Source organism: Anolis sagrei, chromosome 4, assembly GCF_037176765.1.
Source record: "Anolis sagrei isolate rAnoSag1 chromosome 4, rAnoSag1.mat, whole genome shotgun sequence".
Lineage (NCBI taxonomy): Eukaryota > Metazoa > Chordata > Lepidosauria > Squamata > Dactyloidae > Anolis > Anolis sagrei.
In genome coordinates this window covers 48,703,771-48,728,056 of record NC_090024.1, presented here as the reverse complement: position 1 = coordinate 48,728,056, position 24,286 = coordinate 48,703,771, and the positions used below count along the sequence as shown (strand labels likewise).

The 24,286-nt window shown below is 39.8% G+C and overlaps 1 protein-coding gene across 1 annotated transcript; it reads right to left on the bottom strand.

The window, feature by feature from the left end:
- Nucleotides 1-65: 65 nt before the first annotated feature.
- On the bottom strand, nucleotides 66-8,031 carry CYP7A1 (cytochrome P450 family 7 subfamily A member 1). Its single transcript, XM_060775360.2, has 6 exons — nucleotides 7,947-8,031; nucleotides 5,155-5,395; nucleotides 2,541-3,154; nucleotides 1,879-2,009; nucleotides 1,359-1,534; nucleotides 66-365 (listed from the first exon to the last, which is right to left on the bottom strand). Exons 1-6 carry the CDS (start codon nucleotides 8,021-8,023, stop codon nucleotides 66-68), a joined length of 1,539 nt encoding a protein of 512 aa, XP_060631343.2. The 5' UTR covers nucleotides 8,024-8,031.
- Nucleotides 8,032-24,286: the final 16,255 nt, after the last annotated feature.

Below are 24,286 nucleotides of genomic sequence, written 5' to 3'. Positions count from 1 at the left end.
CAAAATCCTCACAGGAGCTTAATGTGTGTATAAGACAAAGAAACAGCTTTGCTTCATAAGTTGGTTCACAGAACTTTGAATCTGTACTTGAAATTAATGTCACTTGTAGGCTGTAAGATACCAAGTCCTGCCCGCGATTGGTCTAAAGAAGGGCATGCCACGTTGCTGTCAGTGAGCTCCACTTCAAAATAGGAAAGCAACAAAGTCAAAAATTGCTTGATTTCATGAACTGCAAAGAGTCTTCCTGGGCATTTTGCAAGTCCTGTTCCAAACGGCATATAATAATATTTCAATCTGTGCCCATTGCGGTAGAAAACTGTCTTTTCTTCTCCATTTTCATTAAGGTAACGATCATACTTGAATGTCTGTAACAAAGTCCAAAAATGCATTTATTAAATTCAATATCATTTAAAATTGTGGTAAAATTATTTCATCTGAGGGTGTGTGTGTAACTGTGTATGTGTGTGTGTTCCTCATCGAACATCAGTAAACCACTAATGTTAGCTCACCATACAACAATTGATTCAGTCAGTGTATTCTAGCTGTGGTTACCAGTAGGGTTCAGGTAATTGTTTTTGGTGTCATTATAAGGAACATTCTTGTGTTACTTTAAAATTCATTTTAAGGGCATTTTAGAACAGTTACATCTTATTTGGCATTTCATTACTAGTACCAAGTCTCTCTCTCTCTCTCTCTCTCTCTCTCTCTCTTTCTTTTTTTGGTTAGACTAAGATAATCCATTTCTAACTCTGATTAAAAATTGTTAGTTACCCTCAAATTAATCTACTGCTTGTATATCATAGAGGATCATTTCTTAACTTGGGGGTTGGGACTCCTGGGGGGGGGGAGTCGCAAGGGGTGGTTGTGAGGGGTCACTAAAGACCGTCAGAAAACACAGTATGTTCTGTTGGTCATGGGAGTTCTGTGTGCCAAGTCTGGTTCTATTCCATCATTGGTGGAACTCAGAATGCTCTTTGATTGTAGGTTAACTATAAATCCCAGCAACAACAACTCCCAAATGACAAAATCAACCTCCCCAAAACCCCACCAGTAGTCATATTTGGGCGCATTTTGGGTGTTTGTGCCAAATTTGGTCCAATGGATAAAAATATATCCTGTATATCAGATATTTACATTACAATTCACAACAGTAGCAAAATTACAGTTATGAAGTAGCAACAAAAATAATTATATGGTTGGGGGTCCCAACAACATGAGGAACTGTATTAAGGAATTGTGGCATTAGGAAGGTTGAGAACCAATGCCATAGAATGATAATAATATGCTGTCGAGCTCTGGTGCAAGCAATGTCTTAAATTCTGATGACGTGTGATTTTCTCTGAAGCTGAATTACTCACCATAGGATCAGAATAGATTTCTGGATCAAAATGCAACAGCTGGGGATAGAGAGCTACAATGTCATCTTTGCGGATATTGTAGGAGCTGCTGCATAATTGCAACGTGAAATCTTCCTTGGCAACTCTCACTGTCATGGATGCACTGGAGAGCCTTATTGCTTCTTTGATAATACTATCTGGACAGGGAACAAAAGGCACCTTTAACCTAGATACAGGATAAGATCAGCTACTGCAGAAATGGCAAAACTGAAAGTAATGTGGTTGCATGGAATCCAGAGAAGGTTTCTTGGAAACAAAAATAAAATTATTTGGATTTAGTTTGACTCCTTGAAATATTATGAAAACTAAAAAGAAGCTGCCTAGTGTGACAGATCAAATACTATGACCAATACTAAGAACTTTGCTGTTGATTTATTATCATAATTAATGATTCCCAAACACTGTCAGCTGTTTTTATTAATCATAGATATGGAGAAGTGCTGGAAGGTTTGCTACTACAAGATGTGTTAAGCAATTGTACCTAACACAGGCATGTCATCCAGTTGTTTTCGATTCAAGGGAATTGGATTCCTATTTGAACCAATATTTCTTGAAACATTTTGTAAAGTCCTTTTCACCTCTTCAGTAGCTGCTTCCAATGCTTTTGGATTCCTGAAATTGAAAAGAAATTAGTACAAAAATGTACCAAAATTGCAATACTAATATTAGTCATCAGCTAGCCCATAAACTAAACATAAGCACAATATCAATCACTGCTCAGACATCCCATAATGGGGATAAGTTGCAGACAAGTTATCTTGTTTGTAGTCTTTTGGAAAACTTTTGTGAAGAGATAAAATAGACCCTAATTGGTCCCAGTTATAATGTATGATTGTAATACTAGGATGACTTGTGAAGAAGCTCTGAATATTCATATCCCTCCTGACTTCCATCTGACTTAGTTCTTACTTGCCAAACTCCAGCTTCCTCCCAACAAAGACTATTTATGATCCATGAATGGGAACAACATGAAGGTTTTGGTGCCAAAACTGTGGATTTTTATATAACCTGTGGATAATTCAAGGGCCATTCCGCAGAGTAGGGAAACACCCATGCCACCTCAAGGGGCCAGCCACAACAAAGGAAAATAGTACAATATAGAACAATGCCAGTTCTTGTAGCCTGACAACAGTAGCAACTTACCGAAGAAGATGTAATACAGTCCAAAAGGTAGCAGGTATTGTATTGGCTTGTGAAGCCCACAGAACTGCAAGATGGGTCTTTGCTTTTTCCTTGTCATTAAAAGTGGAGAGAGTGTCATTCAAGAACATGCGAAGAGAAATAAGTTCAGAAATGTTTTCTCTTTTTTTAAGGTTCTCATGGAGCAAAGCTTCAGCTAGCTTCTCTCGTGCACTGTGGGCACTTTTGAATAAGTGGATTGGTAGACCTGCTACAAGAGCTGGAAAGATTTGGTCAAAGGCTTTGAAGTTCTCCAGAGAATGGAGGATGGATGCTCTCTGGTTTTCTTGGGTAGAAGAAAGGATCTTCCCATAGTTTGAGTTAAGCTCTGTTCCAAAGAGGGTTAAAAACCCAGATTCAAACATCACACAGCAGCAAAACTCATAGAGTTTATCAGTGACCCAGTCACTGGAGCTCATTTTTGCTTCTCTAGATTCCACCATAACATAGTGCAAGTTTTCCATCATGGCCTCACTGAGATATGTTAACGCATTGCCCTGCAGTGTTCTAGTGAAGGTCTGTTGCATATTCTCAGTAGTGTTTCCATCACTTGGGTCAATACTCCCATGTCCAAATGCCTGTTGTCAAATGTAATGAAAATACATTGTATTAATATTCATTCATCCAGTTATCTCTCCCATCCTCTTGCCAACAGATGAACAGAGGGATATTTTAGATGCCTTTAGATGCAGCATTTTCAATCTCACAGGCTTTTGAATACCATTTCAACCATTTAACTGTTTGTAGAAGGCTGCTGTCAGTAGTATCCAGTGGTACATTCTATTAATATAGAATAGAGCAGCTGCTTGTAAAAATCCATCACTTGTCTTTCTCATATGCAAACTTTTCCACCAAATGTTCCACAATCCCTCATTATACAAGGAATTGCAAATGGCAACCACTTATTGCTAGTTTTATATTGGATACAGTCCTAACAGCTTGAAAATTCAATTGAAAAGTAGAATGCTACAGATGGTGCTTTGGTTCCTAGCCAAACATTTAAGAAATTAGGAAATATTAATGCAGACAGGAGAGAAGAAAAAAGGGAGAGTAAGGGAGAAGGATAGCAGGGAAGGGAAAGTGGGAAGGAGGGAGAGTCTTCCACTTAACTGGTTGTTAAATATTTTGAATGATACGACTGTCCAAAGTTACCCAGTATTCATGAGCAGTGATTTGATCTCTAGTCTCTCGCTGTTCTAGTCCAGCGCTTAATCAACTGTGCTGCACTGGCTCTAATCCACAGTATACCTAATTTTAAATAAACCTCACTTCCAAATGAACCTTATGCATGTTTATCCCTAGTAAGCATAGGATTACAGTCACAATCTATCACTTTTACTCCTCCTCAGTAAATGTGGCAAAACTGGATCACAGTAATGTTAAATTGAATATTTTTGCCACTAGTATATTTATGAAGCATCTATTCTATTTGGGGTCAATACTCCGAATCAGCCACCAACAAGGATTTGTTTAAAACTATAAGTAAAATATATTCCTGGGTGCCTGAAGTGGGTATAGTTTGAATTATTCATTCCAATCAGTGAATCAGCAGAAATTTTTAAATGAGAGAAAAAGTATTATGATTTGGTTCTACTTTCAACTGCTCTCAAAATGGGAATGAGAAATTGATCTTGTATCTCTAATGCCAGTTTAAACTAGCTGTTTGCTAGCAGTCTTAAATTGGCAGCTTCCTTTCCTTTTACTAAGGACCTCATCATATGGATATTTTCCTCAAATTTCTAGCCGTTTCTACATTCCCATGGAGTCCATCAAACAATGCAGGACTGTTTCCAGGTAATGCTCATGGGGAGTGTGTAGAAACCGGAAGATCCAAAGATGGGCAGAAATAAACTCCAATCCTTTCACTGCTCATAGAAATGCTTACAAACAAGTACTTTCCTTGCGATGGGAATTAATGGATTTGTCCAGATAACTTTATGACGTTTCAGTATGCACATTCATGTGGACAGTTTGCTCATATGCCACCTGTTTCCGCCAATGGTTTAAAAATGGTGTGGGTCCCATTGAAAGAAGTTTTTGAAAAAGTATGCCCCTCTCCTTTAGTGTAGGTCAGAGTTGAAGGCCAAAGCATCTGGGGACCGACAGGTTGAGAACCACTGGTGTAGGGTCTTTAGGGGAATGAGCCCATGGAAAGTGGTAGTTCAAATAGGATACTTATTTTAAAAGGGTACAGATGTCCTTGAATTTATTGAGCTAGAGGAGGAAGGGGTGCTCCTTTGTGAATGGGGGAAAGTAAATTCTCCATCTTCTTTAAAGATGGAACCCCATGAAATGGCACACAAAGAAGATGATTTCACCCGCTTCCCACTCACTTGTGAGTAGAAATCCTAAGAGTAAAGAAAAAATCAGCTTCATCAGCTCATCTAACAGTGAGACTTGCTGGAACTGATCCATACCTCTTAGACTCATATTCACCTGGCCTGAATTGTTGCTGTATTCAGTTATATTATTTATCACTTTGTGATGTTGCTGCAAGCTACTTTAAACTCAGTTTTATCACATTAATTTATTAAATAAATTGAAAATGTTTTCCTCCTTTGCCCTCACCCAGGGCTACCTTTGCAGAGGTCGCAAAGTGGAACTTCTTCCAATCCAGGTGCCTTCCATGTTGCATAACTGCATGATACGAAAAGGGATCTGTGAGAAAATGGACGTATTTGCCAGCCAGTTGACAAGTGAAAATTGGACCGTATTTCTTTTCTCTTGCCCTGAGGAATTGGAATGGATTGGCTCCAAACTGCAAAGCACATCCAAGGTAGGGCAGCATCCCATTCTCTAAGGGTGGCTCATTTGGACGTCTACAAAAAGAAATAGATTAGATACACAGTATAGAAGACTATAAATTCAGGCTTGACCTTCAAATTTGCTGTGCAAGCAAACATTTATTTATAATGTGTAACTTCCATGATTGCTTGAAGGAATTACCCTCCTTTGAGTAATAAATCCACTTAGAAGGAGTAGATAACCAGCAAATAATGACTTTAGCACAGTACAGAAGCTTGTTATAGCCCCAATAATGAGAATACGCCACACCTACTGTAGATCAAATTCAATTAAATTTGCATTTCTATCTTGTATACACTTATGATTTGTGGATTCTAAATGGAAGAGATATATTTATTCAGATAAATTTTGATGAACTAATGAACATATTGACCATTATTTTTGGTAGATTGGATATTAAATCTGAACAGCTGGATGAAAGAAGCCACCTCTGGGGACTTTGGCAGGTGGCCCAGATTTATGTTTACAGACCTTTCAGTTCAGCAGATGCAATATCTGTTTGGTTTAACTTGCTGAAAATCAGTCACCATAAGTAGAAGCCCATTAATAATATGTGATGCTTAAGTAAAATGAACAAAATCTGGCTACCAGTATTAAAAAAAACCCTCTAAAATCATAACAGTAAATAAAGAACAACACTGAAAAATGGGAATTCCAGATAAGAAACAATCAGGGCTAGCTAATCACCCCCAACAAAAGATTCCCCCAGGCACAGACATGGAGCCAGGGGGAGAGAGCTAAAGGGGCTGCAGCCCCCCCCCCCGAAATTCTCATGGTGGTTCGCGAAAAGGCCTTACTGGTGCATTATTTAAACTGTTATGTTTATTCATATCATGATCTGATCACCATACTCAATATATCCCATATGCATGGGGGTATTGGGGTAATGATACAAAAGGTTTGCTAGGCTAGACCCTCTTTCACTCAGACTCAGCCCCCCCCCCGGAAACTCAGCCCCCCCCAAAACCCCCCCTGAAATTTTTTTACCCCCCCCCCCCCCCCCGAAATGAAATCCTGGCTACGGGCCTGCCCAGGCAGTAAGAAGCCAGACCTTGAAACTGCTGGGCCATTAAATGCTAATTAAGGTGGCCAATTGAAACATTCACATCTTCTTCGAACAGATAAGAATTCTTTCTCCCACCTTGGACATTCCTCAGATATGTAAACCCCATTTTCCTAGTTTCCAACAGACCTCACAACTCCTGAGGATGCCTACCATGGATGCAGGCGAAACATCAGGCAAGAATGCTGGCCATACAGCCCGGAAAACTCACAACAACCCATGAAAAAGTTATTTTCCATGCTCCCTGGGGAATGTTATTTGTAAGTGTGTGTGTGTATTAAAAACACCCAAATGCTTGGGAAATTGAGAAGGATAGGAAACTTCAGCACTGGCAAACCCCAGTCCACCCTCTTGCCCAATAATGCAATATTAAAATACTATTGATGAATAATCTCATTTGCAAAACCACTAAATGATTGGTTGATTTTTCTAGAATATATAGGTAAGTGTTTAATCATACAAACAGCAAATAAGAAATGACAACAGCAGGAATGTTGATGACGGTGGTGAGACGGTGATTATAGCTGGCAAACATTTCCAAGTGTCATTTAGATACATAACAATAAGTAAAAACTTTATTTAATCTGCTGGATTTTGTTATCTCCTTCCATATTTTCCTCAAAGTACTATATCATTTTATCATATAATGGACAAAACACTTGCCTGATTTCAATGTTTAAAAATTCTAATGTGTTTCAATAGGGAAATAACCATAGGAGAACATATAGAAGAAATCTGGAGAATTCTGCACACACTGCGGAGACATTGTTGCCTGCTGCTTTCAAAGAAGCTGCAATACAGGATTAGGTATTTGTGATAAACCAGTCTTAGTCTTTCAATTCACATAATTCAATAGCTTGCTCACACATATTTTCCTCTGTATATATTTATGTTTCCCTTTTGAAATGTATGAAAAGTTAGAAAATAGGGTCCATTGTCACTGGTATACAGGGAGTGCCCAAGTTACAAACATCCAACTTACAGATGACTCGTAGTTAAGAACTGGAGTGAGAAAACAGAAAGAGAGTCAAAATCTACCCCTAGGAAGGGAAATTCAGTCCTGGAAGAGTTATCATGGGAAAAAGGTGTCTCCACTGAAGCTATATTACCAATCCTTGTTTCCACAATAACCCAAAATTTTCAAAATCTAACTGTCACAGGGACACAAAGTGAGGTAAAATTTTCTGAACAGAGGCACAGAGAGCAGAAGAAACATTACAGGGCTGTCAATCTTTCCCTATGCTATGCAAAACTTTAAAAAATATTTATTTTTCTGGAGTTATACTTTAGAAATGTGCCTGCTCCAACTTACAAATTCAACTTTAAAACAAACCTAAATAACCTATCAGGTTCATAACTGGGGACTACTTGTATACACCTGAAATTAAAACAATCTTATCTATTAGCTGAGCTGTTCGTTAAACGTAATTTTAAAAAATGCACATTTGATAGTAAAGATCTTTAAAGATTTGGCAACAATGTGCAAAAAGAATCCCCCTTACCTCCTTCTTCTCAGAAAAAACCAGCAGCTACAGCAGAGCATCACCACTGTTCCCCATAAGAAAAGCAAGGTTAACATCTTAAGGCAACTATAATGAGAAGACAAGTGTGAAACAATAGTTTACATGAAAGCCTAAGACTGATTCAGAAGATGTCAAAGACTCACTTTTTATATTCAGCAGGATCACCTACTGACTTCACTGAACTGAAATAACCCAAGCTATTAATTAACCATTTCTGGACAAAATCTCTATGTCTGTAGTTGATCAAAAATCTTACTAGGGAATTGGATTACACAACTCAGGTAGTGGCCTTGAGCTGATTAATACTTATCAGTGAAGGTCCAAGGCAATCAAAGAAAGGGGATTATGAGATGGGATGGTGAGTGTATAGGTGCTCACACAGCCTTGTGAACTCAGGTTAGAGATCAACTATGCAAATTAGTTAAACTGTGTCGTTGGGAGAAACTTCACCATGGACTTTCTGTCCAGGACCCTTCTTGGCATTTCTGGGAGCAAGGATATTGGACTGTTTTGGGGTTCTGAGGTTTTGATAACAATAATAATAAAAGCTAAGGTATGAATCTATATCAGAGAGATGGAATATTGAGATGAGAGTGTAGAGGATTGCTCTGACATGAAGTAACTTTTTAGGGAGGTGAACGTGTTCAAACAATATGTAATAATTACATGGGGGAAGGAGTATTTGCATGTGATTGAATGTTTACAAAAATAGGACACATGTACTGGCATGTTTAGAGCTCTCCCTGCAGTAAGTGCACACCCATTTTTTCCAGGATTTAAACTAGTGTTGACATATCTGCAAATGAATAAATCTGCACACATGTCATCTCCCTGGGCAGATTAAATTGAGACCAAGGGTTACAACCACAAACCCACTCCTCATTTCAGAGTGCAGGCAAGAATTGTGTGAAATGAGCTAGCAAAGAAGTAATAGGCTTGTGCACACATTCAATTTGGCCGGTTCCCTTTGGCTAATCCAGCTGGCTCGGCTTGTTTGGCTGGTCGTAACGGCAAGGGCTCAGCCTCCATGTTTTTTCCAGTTGCAATAGAACAGTGGCTGTCAAAAACCGGCTGCATTTGCAAGTGAGTGCAGGAGGGGGACAGCTGCCAGAAGGAAAAGCGGGGGTAGGGGGAAGCACCACTCCAGGACCTGCAAATCAAGAGAAAAGAGAGGGTTTTTTTTTTTAAAGGAAGCCCAGGGTAGGATAGCTCCAGGTTGATTGATCTTCCTTCCCTGGGAAGTTAGAGGCCTCTTTAAAATGCCTTGGAAAGCTGCATGTTGCAGGGAGAAAGTGCCGCAAACACCTGCAGCACCTGTCTCCTCTAGAGTAGAAACAGCTTTAACAAAGGATTAAACCCAGTCTCCTCTACAGACAGAAAGGAAAGGATCGCAGAAAGAGTGGTATCTTAACTCTGATGCTTTTAATTCAGGTCTTAATGAAGGATATAAGGACAAACAAAGCCTAAAATGACGGGAAGGGGAGCGTGGGAAGCCGTCCCCCATAAAGGGCTGGATAGAACATGAATCTTTCGGCTTCCCAGATCAAATACGGATTTCTGTCCTCCCAAATTTGGGAGACTCCCAAAAAATGGATCAAGGCCCCCTCCCCACTGAAAACTGGGACACTGAAACGGATTGCAGTTTACCCAAATTACACAAGCCTAGGAAGTAGTACTCAACCAAAAATATATGACTCAGGAGTCAAAATACTTTAGTTTAAACAGGATTGTATTGTCACTTTCTGTTTTTATACTATTGTACTGACATTATATAAACAAGGAAAGAATCCCACTGGAGCATTGCAGCACACCCAAATATCTGGGAATCACTCTGAGCCATGCCCTGACCTACAAGAAGCACTGCCTGAATATCAAGCAAAAAGTGGGTGCTAGAAATAATATCATACAAAAACTGACTGGCACAACCTGGGGATCACAACCAGACACAGTGAAGACATCTGCCCTTGCGCTATGCTACTCTGCTCCTGAGTATGCATGCCCAGTGTAGAACACATCTCACCACACTAAAACAGTAGATGTGGCTCTTAATGAAACATGCTGCATTATCACGGGGTGTCTGCGCCCTACACCACTGGAGAAATTACACTGTTTAGCTGATGTTGCACCATCTGACATCCACCGGGAAGTAGCAACCAATAGTGAAAGGACCAAGGCAGTGACATCTCCAGCTCATCCCCTGTTTGGATATCAGCCAGCACGTCAATGACTTAAATCAAAAAATAGTTTTCTAAGATCTACAGAGACACTCCCTGGAAAACCTCAGCAAACAAGAGTCCAAAAGTGGCAGGCTCAAACCCAGAACCTCAATCAATGGCTGATACCAAATGAGAGACTCCCCCTGGGCACACAGAAAACTGGGCGACTTGGAAGGCACTGAACAGGCTGCGCTCTGGCACCACGAGATGCAGAGCCAATCTTAAGAAATGGGGCTACAAAGTAGAATCCACGACATGCGAGTGTGGAGAAGAGCAAACTATAGAACACCTGCTGCAATGCAACTTGAGCCCTGCCACTTGCACAATGGAGGACCTTCTTGCAGCAACACCAGAGGCACTCCAAGTGGCCAGCTACTGGTCAAAGGACATTTAATCAACTACCAAGCTTGCATGGTTTGTTTGTTTGTTTGTCTGTTAAGAAGTGCAGTGCAGGTCTGCCCCTGACACGATAAATAAATAAATATAAACAACATACCATTCTATTCTTTCTTTACTTTTTTTTTTCTTTTTGCACTGTGCGAATCAGTTTATACAAACATGCTCCATCCATCTGCCACTGGCCTGGCCCATGCCTGATATATACAAATTATATATAATATAATATATAACTTTTTGTTTTTTATTCATTCAGTTGCTTTTGACTCTTCGTGACCTCATGAACCAGCCCACGCCACAGCTCCCTGTCAGCCGTCGTCACCTCCAGCTCCTTCAAGGTCAAGGTATAATATATAATATAATATATAAACATTTCTTGGGGCTCCATGAGAAACTTTTGCTTCAAAAAGGGCTCCGGGCTGATAAAATTTGAGAATCTCTGTTCTAACAAAAAGTCTAATTTTAAAATTTCCAGTAGAGGGAGCCAAAAGAGTACAGATGAGTTTCCTGCATGCGGGCCAAAGCAACTGCAGCTCTGCTAAGTTGTGTCCTTTCTAGGGATGTAGTTCTTTACTAACTTTGTTTTCAAAGAAAGCAGTTTTCTTCCATATGTGGGAAAGTTTTCCAAAACCGCACAGCTTCTGAAGACTATCCATAATTCAGAACTTATTATGCAAAATAATAATAATTTTAACATTAAAATGCACATAGTATTTATAACATTTTTTTGCACTGGAAACAGGGGCGGCTCAACCCATTACGCAAAGTAAGCATTCGCAGTACAGTTGATTTTGCCCAGGGGCGTTCTTGCGGTGCTGTTAGGGAAAAATAGTCCTTGACATATGCGAGTTGTAGTTAATGGGATGTATAGTTCACCTAAGATCAAAGAGCATTCTGAACTCCACCAATGATGGAACTGAACCAAATATGGCACACAGAACTCCCATGACGAACAGAAAATATATATCAATGATTGGTTGGGGGGGGGGCCAAAATACTGTTTGCTTACCATTGAAAATTACCTAGGGCCGCCTCTGACTGGAAACGGCGTTATCTGCAAGAAAACTGTGTTCCCTTGTAGGAATACTTTATTCTCTATTTAGTCAATGCTATTCTGTGTATCTGCAAATTTGCAAATTGTGTGGTCATTATCAGTTCACAATTTTCCTCATCAAGGTTTTTCTAATATTTCAGAACATGGTGTGTTTGTGTTTTTACCATATTTAAAATATTTTTTCTATACCTTTCTTCATATACTTTTTCTAGAAAACAAAAAAGACTTCTTGGAAAAACAGCAACTAGTACAAAAGGAAGTCATTTGGATTTCTTTATAATCCCATGAATGAGTTATTTAGGTGCACTGTTTTTATCTTTTTTGGTATAGCACTTAAGCTGAAAACCACGACTTACCATGAATGAAAAAGGATATTGTGGCACTATTAAGATTCACAGTCAACAGTAAGCCCATGTGTGCATGCATTTGAGTGTTTTGTTCCATGAGGGCTTTGAGTATTTTGCTCTGTGAGAGTCTGGTATTACTTAATTACTTACTTACTTAGGCAATCCCTCATTGTCCGAGTAGGATGGCCTTTCAAGTGTTGTGTCTTGGTGGTTAATACATAGGTGGCTGTAGAGCCCTATTCTTGATCTGCATGTTCTTCCACAATGAGGGCATCGGTTTCCAGGTAGAAGGTGGTCCCAGTCAGGGATGGCTTGACGCACCTTCCTCTTGGCACATTTCTTCCTTTCACCCTCCATTTGTGCCTCTTTGAATTCCGCAGCACTGCTGGTCACAGCTGACCTCCAGTTAGAGTGCTCAAGGACCAGGGCTTCCCAGTTCTCAGTGTCTATGGCACAATTTTTAAGGTTAGCTTTAAGCCCATCTTTAAATCTCTTTTCCTGTCCACCAACATTCTGCTTTTCGCTTTTGGAGATGATGATTGGGCATTCAGACAATGTGGCCAGTCCTGCAAAGCTGATGGCAGGGAATCATTGCTTCAGTGCTGGTGGTCTTCGCTTCTTTCAGCACACGGATATTTGTCTGCCTGTCTTCCTAAGAGGTTTGCAGGATTGTTTGGAGGCAATGCTAGAGTTACAAGCAAGGAATGCCATGGATATAGCGTATCTGGATTTCAGTAAGACTCTCAACATGACCCTATGACCACCTTGCAAACAAACTAGTCAAATGAGGGCTAGGCAAAACTACTGTTAGATGCATCTGTAATTGGTTAAATGAATGAACCCAGAGGGTGCTAACCAATGCTTCCTCTTCATCCTGGAAAGAAGTGATAAGTGGAGTGTCACAGTCCTGTTCAACTTCTTTATGAATGACTTAGATGAAGGGTTAGAAGGCATAATCATCAAGTTTGCAGATGACACCAAATTGTGAGGGATAGCCAATACTCCAGAAGACAGGAGCAGAATTCAAAACAATCTTAACAGATTAGAGAGATGGGCCAAAACTAACAAAATGAAGTTCAACAGTGAAAAATGTAAGATACTCCACTTAGGCAGAAAAAATGAAATGCGAAGAATCAGAATGGGGTACGCTTGGCTCGAGAGAAATATGTGTGAAAAAGATCTTTGAGTTCTGGTGGCCAACAAGTTAAACATGAGCCCACAATGTCAGGCAGCAACAGAATAAAAGCCAACTGGATTTTGGTCAGCATAAATAGGAATATAGTGTCTAGATCCAGGGAAGTCAGGGAAGTCATGCTACCTCTCTCTTCTGCCTTGGTCAGACCTGGAATAATGTGTCCAATTATGGGCACTGCAATTTAAGGGAGATGTTGACAAGCTGGAATGTGTCCAGAGGAGGGCAACTAAAATGATCAAGGGTCTGGAGAACAAGCCCTATGAGGAGCAGCTTAAAGAGCTGGGCATGTTTAGCCTTTAGAAGAGAACGCAGAGAGGAGACTTGACAGCCATGTATAAATATGTGAAGGGAAGTCACAGGGAGGAGGGAGCAAGATTGTTTTCTGCTGCTCTGGAGACTAGGACGCAGAGCAATGGCTTCAAACAACAGGAAAGGAGATTCCACCTGAACATTAAGAAGAACTTCCTGACCATAAGAGCTGTTCAACAGTGGAATTCTCTGCCCTGGAGTGTGGTGGAGGCTCCTTCTTTGGAGGCTTTTAAGCAGAAGCTGGATGGCCATCTGTCTGGGGTGCTTTGAATGCAGTTTTCCTGCTTCTTGGCAGGGGGTTTGGCTGCATGGCCCATGAGGTCTCTTCCAACTCTATGATTCTATTATTCTATGATAACGCTGACTGAATCATTGCAGGAGTTGAGTGTGACGTCTACAAACTGTTCACAGGCTATTACTGAGTTGTAAAAGAGGGACATTTTTAGAGCTTTGCAATACATGTGTATTTAGAGAGTAAGCAATAGGGTGTAAGAATTCCACAAGTCTAATACTCAGTAAACCTACCGTGAGAAATATGCAGTAAGTTTTCTACAGTAGAAAAAAAATGTAGAGTGACGACACACAGGAAAGGAAAATGAATTCCTCAATTGCATAATGTTCCAGTTCGAAAGGTTACCACTATGCTTACTGAAGCATGTGACCCGTTGTGTTGTGCTTACTCAAGCTGATGAAACAGGAAGTTTGAAGTGGCTTTTTAAAGAAAACATTTATTTAATCAATTAAAATACAATAAATAAATCTGTATTACATATTGCATTAATCTACAAATATCTGTTTCAATGTTCCATGCTAACAACTATTCTGCCTCTGTAAGTACCAGAGGATTGTTTCATCACAATAGTTAATTTATTATAGTATCGAAAAGAACGAAAATAATATGTACTTCAAGTTTACATTCCTTTCTGGAAGATTTGCTAGAAATGCTTGGTTTGCCTAGGTGATACCATGGGGGCAAATAGGTTCCATAATCACCATGGATTCCCACATTACATTTCATTGTGTTGTAAGATACAAAGTAAATATGTTAACTCATTCAGTGTGTGTTTATAGCCTTTCTGAGACTTCATCCCCATCCATGCAAGCTTTTTAGCAAGCATTACAACATGGGATTTTAGATGGATAGACCAGGCCTTAGTGCTTTCTTTGGACCTCTTCAGGAACATTTATTAGTTACTAAAATATTTATACCTAGCTTTCTTTCACTAAATGGAAACATATCTTCCTGCTTACCGATCAGTGAAAAATATTTATTCTTGCTGACCTTTATGCTAACATGTTGTTTGATGTCTATGAGGAAAATGCTACAGTTTATAGCCATTCCTCAAGGAGTATGCAACAGAGGAACAGGGGGAAAGCCAGTGGGTCTCCTTCCACCGGCACCTTCTAAAAAATTAAGCAGGGCTTTAACTTATTGCGGTAGATTAATACAGGATGTGAATGCGCTGTATTTGGGTTTTCATTGCTATTTTTAAATTCTTTTGAGCTGTTTTCATTCTGTTGTGAATAGGATAGCTTATGTTCTATTTGCTGGCAAAGATACTGTTTTAATGGACAGTTTTTAGGATGATGACTTAAATCAGCGGACTGATTTAAACGTTCTTTTAATGTATTTTTATATCTGTATTATTATAATATGTGTATTTATGCTTGTTTTATTTTGTTGTTGGCACGGTGCTGTGCCGGTTGGTAGTCGCCCTGAGTCCCTCTGCAGAGGTCGAGAAAGGAGGGGATACAAATGCTCTAAATAAATAAATAAATAAATAAATAAATAATGTGATTACTTTTTACACTGTTTTCATTATCATTATGCGTTTATGTCTGTATTTTGTTTTAATCTATCGAATTTCATTTTGGGGAGTTGTCGGATATAAAACAGTTTTTTTAAAAAAATAGGGGAAATGCATTTTACTATTTTCTAACGTAGATTTCAGCTTTTATTTATAACCTTGGAAGGGTACAGATGTGCAACACTGTTTTCTGGAAGTAGTCCTGCATCCTGTAGCCCAATATTTGTACTGGTTCCAAATTCTGAATTCTGGTTTTGACTGATAAAACCCTTTGGTCTCATCTACATATAATGCCAATGAATGCAGATTGAACTGTATTGAACTGGATTATATGGGTCTATGCTACCATATACTACCCTGTCACACACGCCACTGGAATGATAGTGCATTGCCGCATCCCGGTGGTGCTCACACAGGGTGCATGGGAACCTGTCACTCCTTGCCCCGCATCATTGTGGCTTTCTCCCCTTCCTCATCACATAGGGTGAAGCCTTCTTGAGCCGGTTCAACCCACTTTTCCTAATGGAAAGCCGGGAAGCCGCTCATTGACTGCCTCTAGCAATTTGGCAGTGGTGGCAAGGTGTTTGCAGCAGTTCAGTTATGGAACCACAATGGAAGTACTTTTCCGGAGTGTGATGGGACTCTGAGGCTGAACTTAAAAAAAAAACCTGTCACTGCCTCCAAAATTTGGACTGTGTGAAAAGGTCCATAATCCAGTTCAATCTGCATTATAATGGTAGTGTAGATGGAGCCTCAGTCACCAAGATATATGAAGAACCACCAAGTTATCTCTAGAATCCTGGAGTTGTAGTTTTACAAAGTCTTTAGCTTTACCTGTCGAATAGTGCTGGGGCTACAGCAAACTATTTCTCCCACAATTTCGTAGCACTGAACCATAACAATTAAAGTGGTGCCAAACTGCATTAGTTCTACAAGCCCAGTTCCTTATTTCAGCTCCTGCTTCCTCTTCTACCTACTTAGATACCAAAAGCCATTATCATCAGAAGCAATGTTCTTTCTTTATTGTTCCTACTTATAGACCTCCTTCCTTTAAGACCGCCAAAAGAATGTTCTTTCCCTCTCCTTTTAAGGGCAAGTAGAAATTTTTAACAGAGATTTTTGGGAGAAGAGCAGCTAAACTTGTTCTATACTTCCTTCTGTTTTGTATTGTTTGGATTTTTTGTTGCTCACTTAGGACTTCATCACATGCAAGTACCCCACACACTTCTAAAACAGTTCATGGAGGAAGTACCATGGAGCCCATCATATGACACAGACAGACTTCAGGCTGTTGTGTGTGGTGTTTCGTCAGTGAACTGTGTCAGAAGTGTGAAGAAATGGGGGGAACTGAAGTGGAGAGAAATTGTTTTCTGAGCTCCTGATGCACCTTAGATCTTAGATGCACCCGGAAACAGGAGAAAGCACTTAAATACACGTGGGATGGCATCTGTCAGATTTGTCTGGGTTCAATTGTTTTAGAGGTAAAGTAAAGTATCCCAGAAGTGGTGTCTGTTTCAAAAACAGTGCCTTGGGTCTCCTCTAGAGTAAGGGAATTGAGAGGGAAAGTAAAGGAGCCCATAAGTAGTGTCTGAAGAATGGTGCTTTGGGTCTCCTGTAACTGGATAGTTGAGATGGGAAAAGGCAATCCTGTGTGATGGGTGTAAGTAAATTCTCCATCTTCCTTAAAGATGGAATCTCACACAAAGAAGACATTTCTACATCCAAGAAGATGATTTCCCCCTCTTTCCCCTGTTTTTCCCAGCTCCCCTTCATATTGGTCTGCTTTATAGGGAAGTTTACAGTTACTTAGAGATATTTTTAATTGAATAACCTTGGCATCTTTGGGGGCTGCATGGGTGAGATGCACAACCAAAATAGTTACAAGACAGGAAAAACAATTATGTCATTTGCCTCACTTTATTAATTTATAAAATTCCATTTGAGGTTAACTACAGGAAAAGCACAGTTCCTTTGGTTGTTACACCAAAACATTGCTCCCCCCACACTTCCTGCTATACTTTCCTGTGTCTGAGTGCTTTGACAGGAGTCTGTTTTTAATGTGCTGTTGCATAAAGAAATTCAAAACAGTAACTGGCTTATGACTCATTCTGTGTTGTGTACTCTCCCCTCTCTTAACAGGTCTGATACGTGGCAGCCAGAAGCTATCATCCATGCGCATGCAAATATGTAAATAATAGTTTGGGATTACAAGGAAATTAAAAAAAATATTGTGTCATTGTGGTTGCGCGTATGTATTGTTGTCTGCATGTGGCACTTGGAGTGCTTCTGTGAGACATCCTGAGTTCCTCTGGGGAGATGGTGGTGGGGTACAAATAAAGATTTATTATTGTTGTTATTATTGTTGTTGTTGTTGTTATTATTATTATTATTATTATTATTATTATTATTATTATAAACACAACAATGGGGCATTGTTTGGTATCCTAGGCCCAAGCAATAAAAAAACAGGCATCCTTAGCACCTGCATTCAGCAGTATTTTTATACCACCAGCCCAAAGGACAACAGAAGCTTTTGCTTCGCAAGAAAGAAGATTGGGATAGTTTATAACCATCACTTTGTACCAGAGAAAGAAGACTCCAGAGGGATGACTGCAGCCAGCAAAGGCTCCTTTTGTAATGCATTGTTTTAAGTTACTTTATAATAGTCCCGGGTGGAGTTAACCCTTTATTCATTGTGTTTGCAGTAAAATCATTTTGGTTATCTTTTCACCTTGCCTAAAGTGCCGCTGTCTGCTAAGGCTCTTAATCTTAACAGATGCTCCCTGAGTAAAACCAGACACTATAGTTTTTCCCAAAGACTCAGATGTGCCATCACACTCTGATTGATGGATTCACATCGAATATGTCCAGAATATTGCTTGCAGGAGCTTCATAAAGGAATCAGGGTTATTTCAGATTGTCTATCATTTTTCATTTATTAGAAGTAATTCTGAGAGTTGAAGTCCAAAACACCTGGAGGGCCACAAGTTTGACACCACTGTCCTGCGGTCCCCGAGTACTAGAGAATCATTGCTGCATATCTGGCTTTGGGTAGGCAATTGGATATGCAGTGTCATCCTCTGGGACATTGCAGGACTCCTTGGATGTCTTGTTAGATGCCATTGTTTGTCTGGTCTATAGGGACACAGATATTTCTATTCCGTATTGCTCTACACCAGTGAGTTTTGTATGAAGTAAGAAGGGAGTAATTTCACCATCTTGTTGTATTGGATCTTGCCATACTGGATAGAAATAGTAGTGGATAGAAATAGTCTTCTTAAGGAATTTTTTTAAAAAAAATCTTTGTTCAATGGAACAGCTAGTGAAACACACTGTTTTTTAAAGTATTCGGTTCAGTGTCATTGAGAAGCGTAGAAGCTAGATTTAAAGGCAATAATTCAGTCCAGTTTTGCTTTCCTATACTATTATTATGTGGTATATTACCTTTGAACTCGTGGCAAATTATAGACAAATGAGTTTCTTATAGCTTCATTTACTAGTAGTCATCACTATGCTCTTGAACTACGGGGATAAGTTGTTGTTGTTGTTGTTGTTGTTTATACTCCACTTTTTCTCTCCACAAAAGAGACTCAAAGTAACCCCTAGTGCAAGTCACCAAAAACATACATATAGTTGAGGAAGAACATTCCAACTCCCGTCCCTCCATCATCCCCTCCTGTCTTGATAGAGAAGATTTGCAATTAAACAGTAAGTGTATTCAGATACACTATTTGTTTGAAGCCTTTCAATGGCATCTAATAGTATTCCATAATGTTTCATTGGATGTTTCGCACATGCTATACCCACTAAATCATGATTCTGTTTTAAGATATTTTCCCTCCTACCTCTATTTTAATGATTTTTGATGTTTTCAGACAGTAACATGAAATTTATATTGTTATATCTAAAGACAAATGCTCCCATGGGATTCCCCCACTAAAATAAAGCCCTTGTAACCTAGAGAAACGTTCAATCAGTTCAACAGGCAAGAAAATGTTGGGGGTTTTGTTTTGTTTTTGCCAGTTGCCTGTTTCTTGCACAGCATTTCCACCAAATCCCAGGGCTCCCTTGCTGTGTTGCAAAGAGTCTTACAGAGGAAAGATGAGGTACACAGGGGACTGCCTGAGAGAGTGGAATCAGAAAAACACACATACACATTTCCCTTACTGTACTAATTTTAAATTAGTACAGTAAATTAGTACAGATAATGGCTCCTTTTGAACCAATCTTGCCAAGAAAACACTGTTATAAGTTACCATAGTTCAGAAATTATGAGAAGACACAACAACCACAACACACCATGTTTGCCACAATAGAGTAGTGACAATCATGTGGCTCTACAGATGTTATTGTACCGCAACTCCAAGGAGTGATGGCCAGAATAAACAATGGTGAGGAATGCTGGGTGCTATAGTCCAAAAATATCCTGAGGGCAGCACAGTTCTCACTTCCGCTACACTAGATAAAAATGATAGGACTTTATCATATGAGGCCGCTATCCCATGACATGAAGATGGACAAAAATGGCAGCAATTTACCAGCATGTTGCAATGCTTTGATAGTGTAATGTCTCATAGCCTATATTTTCGGATGAGGGATATTCACATTACTAAAGAAGACCTATACCTTAAATAGACCCAAAGCTCATCTGATCATTTTTTTCTCACAAAGGCTACTAGCAGGTAATGGGAACACTGATAAAGAAAGTCACATTGTTCCTTTTTGTTTTAGCCTACTAAAGACACACAATTTCACAAAATGGATGTAAAAAAAACCTTTCTTTTGCAGAAAACGGATAGTAGGAGAAGAAGACAACCTACCCCCGACATAGCTGTTATGCCATAACAGAAATGCTTGGGATCATTGCACCAAGTATGTTGCAGCACCTTGGTGTGATCAAGGGCTATTGAAAGGTTTTGCCTGTCAATAGTGGGGATGGCTTCCTTGTAGGAAAGTGCAACTGATATTGCCTGGTCTTTCTTCTTCCTCAGATTGTTATGGTTGTGCCAACAATTTTATGGAGGGAAACAGGACTAGATTCACTCTCTTCTTTTCTCCTTTCCCCATTCTTTCCTTTCTCTTTAAATAATTAATTACAAGTTTATTTAATCTCAGCCATAGGTTCTATCTCATGCACAAAATAGGCATTAGCTCTTTCACGTACAGAGCAGTCAACTTTTGTTACAGGCTCGGCATAATGCACATGGATATGGCTTCAAGGGTTGGGAGGGAGCCAGGACTTCTAGGCTCAGTCACTGGACCTACCCAGTCAAAGAAATAATTGCCCTGGCCTTTCTTACTGGCAAGCACCTGCTTCAGGTTGGCCACGTGGTCTCCCAGATTTTGTTATCAAGGTACTGAAGGGGGGAGAGGTGATTACCCCATAAGAATTCTGCCCCTAATGAAGTTTTCCTTCAGTTCTCAAATTTCTAGCACTGCAAAGAGTAAGACGCTGAAAACCATTCAGATCTAGACCACTTAGGTCTAGCATTGCAAAGAGTAATTTCTAGCATTGCAAAGAGTAAGATGCCGAAAACCATTCAGATCTAGACCACTTAGGTTTACTGTGTTTTCACTACCTTGTCAACTGTCTATGACCTTTCCATTTGATTACCTAAATTGTACAGTTGGCTTTCTCCATTTGCAAGTTTTACTTTTTGCATTTTTTCTCTCTTTATTATTTAGATTTGATATGAATGTTCTCTCCAGGAATCTCTAGGAATACATCTACACTTTAGAATTAATGCTATGAATGCTGGTGTCCCACCAAACTATAAGTCCCAGGGTTCTACAGCACTGAGGGTGCTTCCACACAGCCCTTTAACCCAAGAAAATTTGCGTTTTAAAAATGTGAATGTTCCCAGGTCCTCATCCACACATATCCCAAAAAGTGGGTATCCAGGTGTTCCTCTGGAACTTTCCGGGAGAACATCCAGACACTCTAACCTCCTCCCCAAAAACCCTTTAAAAATAAAAGAACTTACCAGCCTCCACTTGCATGGTGCTGGAGCTCTCCTGGCAAGTAGGAATGATACGCCAGGAGACTGAACTTTTGAGGGAGCAGTTTGAACATCAGAAGTAGTGGGTATATCCCGTGCAGAATAAACCCACTAACAAATTAATTTTCCTGGCTTTCCTGGTTTGTAGTCTATTAATCTGTGTTTCTCAGGGACATCATCTGGACAGCCCCCTTTTAATTGTAGGAACTCCCACATTAAAGGGGCTGTCTGGATGTGCCCTGAGACATGGCGGTTCAAGTGGTGTCAAACTGCATTAAGTCTACAGTCTGTGCACCCTTGGTCCTTCATGGTAAACTTGATCTGTAAAATAATGGGATTCTGTTGTAAATGATCCTACCATGTTTTTTTGTCTGCTGACAGCAAATAAAGTAAACAAGCAGCTGCCTCCAGAATTCTTTTCTGAGAAACTGTGGACAGTAAAACAGAAGAGGGGACATACACTTATCTCAGGAGTTGCATCCTCTATGTTTAAGGAAACATAGATCTGTACATTTTGCCACCAAAATGGAAATCACCGAAAAAGATTAAGTTGGGAATAATGACTGGATGCATTTTGAAAAAAAGGTTTTAAAAACTTATACAGGTTGTTTCATTTGACATGTACAAATTGTTATATTTGGTGGGAAAGTTCACTAAAATGTGTTGAACCGCTTTTTTTTTTTTTTTTGGTGGCACAGAAGTTATCCCTATTCTTTCCATGTTGTTTCTGCTTCCATTTTTGTTGTTGTTGTTAAGGATGCCCGGGAACACAGCTGCGTTGTTAACTGAGGTATACCTTTAAGGTAGTATTCATGCAAGCAGCAAAGAGTCAGCTTACTTTCAATTACTGGTAGTTAAAAATGATGGCATATCATAATTTTAAATAATTTTTAAAAGCTTTAGGCTGCATTTTTGCCACATCAGTATCAGATTATCTAATAGCATTCCTCAGTGTCTAAAGCTGTTTTTACATGTATCTCAGGTTACTAAGTCATCTGTTCTTGTGCAAATATATTCAAAGATTATGAAAAAAAAATTGAAAGCTGAAATGAACTTCCTGGTTTAGCTATTTTTATTCTTCTGCTGACCTTTCATATTCTTGCCAACTTCTGGTGCATGGAAATCCAATACAATACATAATAACTTTAGCAGATTAAAAAAAAACATAAAAGTTCTTTTGTGGAAAATGTGAATTATTGGAACATGTAATGTGTTTTCATGTTTATTAAAGCCCAGAAAACAAATAATTGAAAAGGTTCTCTGACCCTTGGGATTTTGAAAGGGCCACAACAGGAAGAACATAGTAAGTTTCTTAAGTGAATCGTTCACATTAGTAAAGAAGACCTATACCGTAAATAGACCCAAAGCTCATCTGATCCAGCATTTTGTTCTCACAAAGGCTACTAGCAGGTAACGGGCACACTGATAAAGAAAGTCACATTGTCTGCAGTAATGGGGATGGAACATATAGCATAGCATATATTAGCTTATGTACCTGGCATTGCCCTGGTTACGTATTTTCTAATGCTACTTATTAGAAGTCATTGTTACCTTTATGATTGTGGGGATGGTTCAATCAGAGAGAAGGAAGAAAAATGTCCACAATTTGTTTTATAATCCTTTATTATTTAAAAGAAGTGTTTACACTTTATTTTACAGTTTTTGGTTGTCTCAAATTGTCACAATAATTTACTTTTATTTGGCTTTGGAGGGACCTGTTCTATGGGAATGTTTTTGAACGGCATTACACAGAATAAAAGAGAAAAGAGACAAAATTACCATACTGAAACACAAAGCTGTGCTTCTTTTGAACCTCGGGTACTAACCAGACCTAGTGGATTTAGGTGTCCATGGCAATCCTCTAGTACAGGCATGGGCAATTTTTTTAACTTGGAGGCTATATGGAGGGCCAGAAGGGAGGGGGTTCTCCCCAAGTCCCCTCCCTGCTTTTTCCTCCCCTTTCTCTTCTCTTTCAGAGGCAAAAAGTAAAGGAAAGATGGAAAACGTTTGGATCTCAAAAGGGTTAGCCTGGGAGAGAAAAATTGTATCCATTAAACCCCATATTGCCTACTCCTGACAAATAATCCTAGACTCCTAGAGCTGGAAGCGATCCCCAAGGGCCATCCATTCCAACCCTCTGCCATGCAAGAAGGCACAATCAAAGCACTCCCAATAGACAGCCTTTGCGGAAAAGCCTCCAGAGGAGATTCCACCACACTCCGAGGCAGCCTATGCCACTCTACAACAGCTCTTACTCTCAGGAAATTCTTCATAATATTTTCAGTTGAATCTCTTTCTCTGCCATTTGAAACCATTGCTCCCTTGTGCCCTGGTCTCTACAGCAGCAGAAAGTCAGTTTCCCCCCCGTCCCTCCTCAATGGGATACTCTTTTAAATCTTGAAACATGGTCTTCATGTTTCTTCTCTACTTTTTCTTCTCTCAGCTAAACATCCCCCAGGAAGAATTAAAGAAAAAGAGAAGGGAGGAAGAACAGGAAGGAAGGAGGGAGGGAGGAAGGAAGGGTGGAAGATAATGGAGGAGGGAAGGGGGACAAAAGGAAATACAAAGGGGGAAAGGAAGAAAGGAGAAAGAGAGAGAGGGAAGGAGGAAGGAAAGAGGGAAGGAAAGACAAAAGGGTGGAAGGGTGGAAGGGAGGCAGAAAGAGGAAGGTAAGGGAGGGAGGGAGGGAAGGATAGGATGGTGGGAGAGAGGAGGGCTGGGAAAAGAGCCCAAGGGGCCACATCCGGCCCCTGGACCTAGGTTTACCCATACCTGCTCTAGTAATCTCTTGGGATCACAGCTGGCTATTTCCCACTCATTCTTAAGTTGTCATGCTCACAGGAATTGTACTTTCTCTGCCTTTGGAAAGACTTGTCCACTGTGTGTGTGTGTGTGTGGGGGGGGGGGGGGTTGTAGGCATTTCACAACCACCTAATCTGATTAAAAAAACATAATTTTTCACCATGCAGAAAAAGCAGTTCTTTCTTTGTCCCTC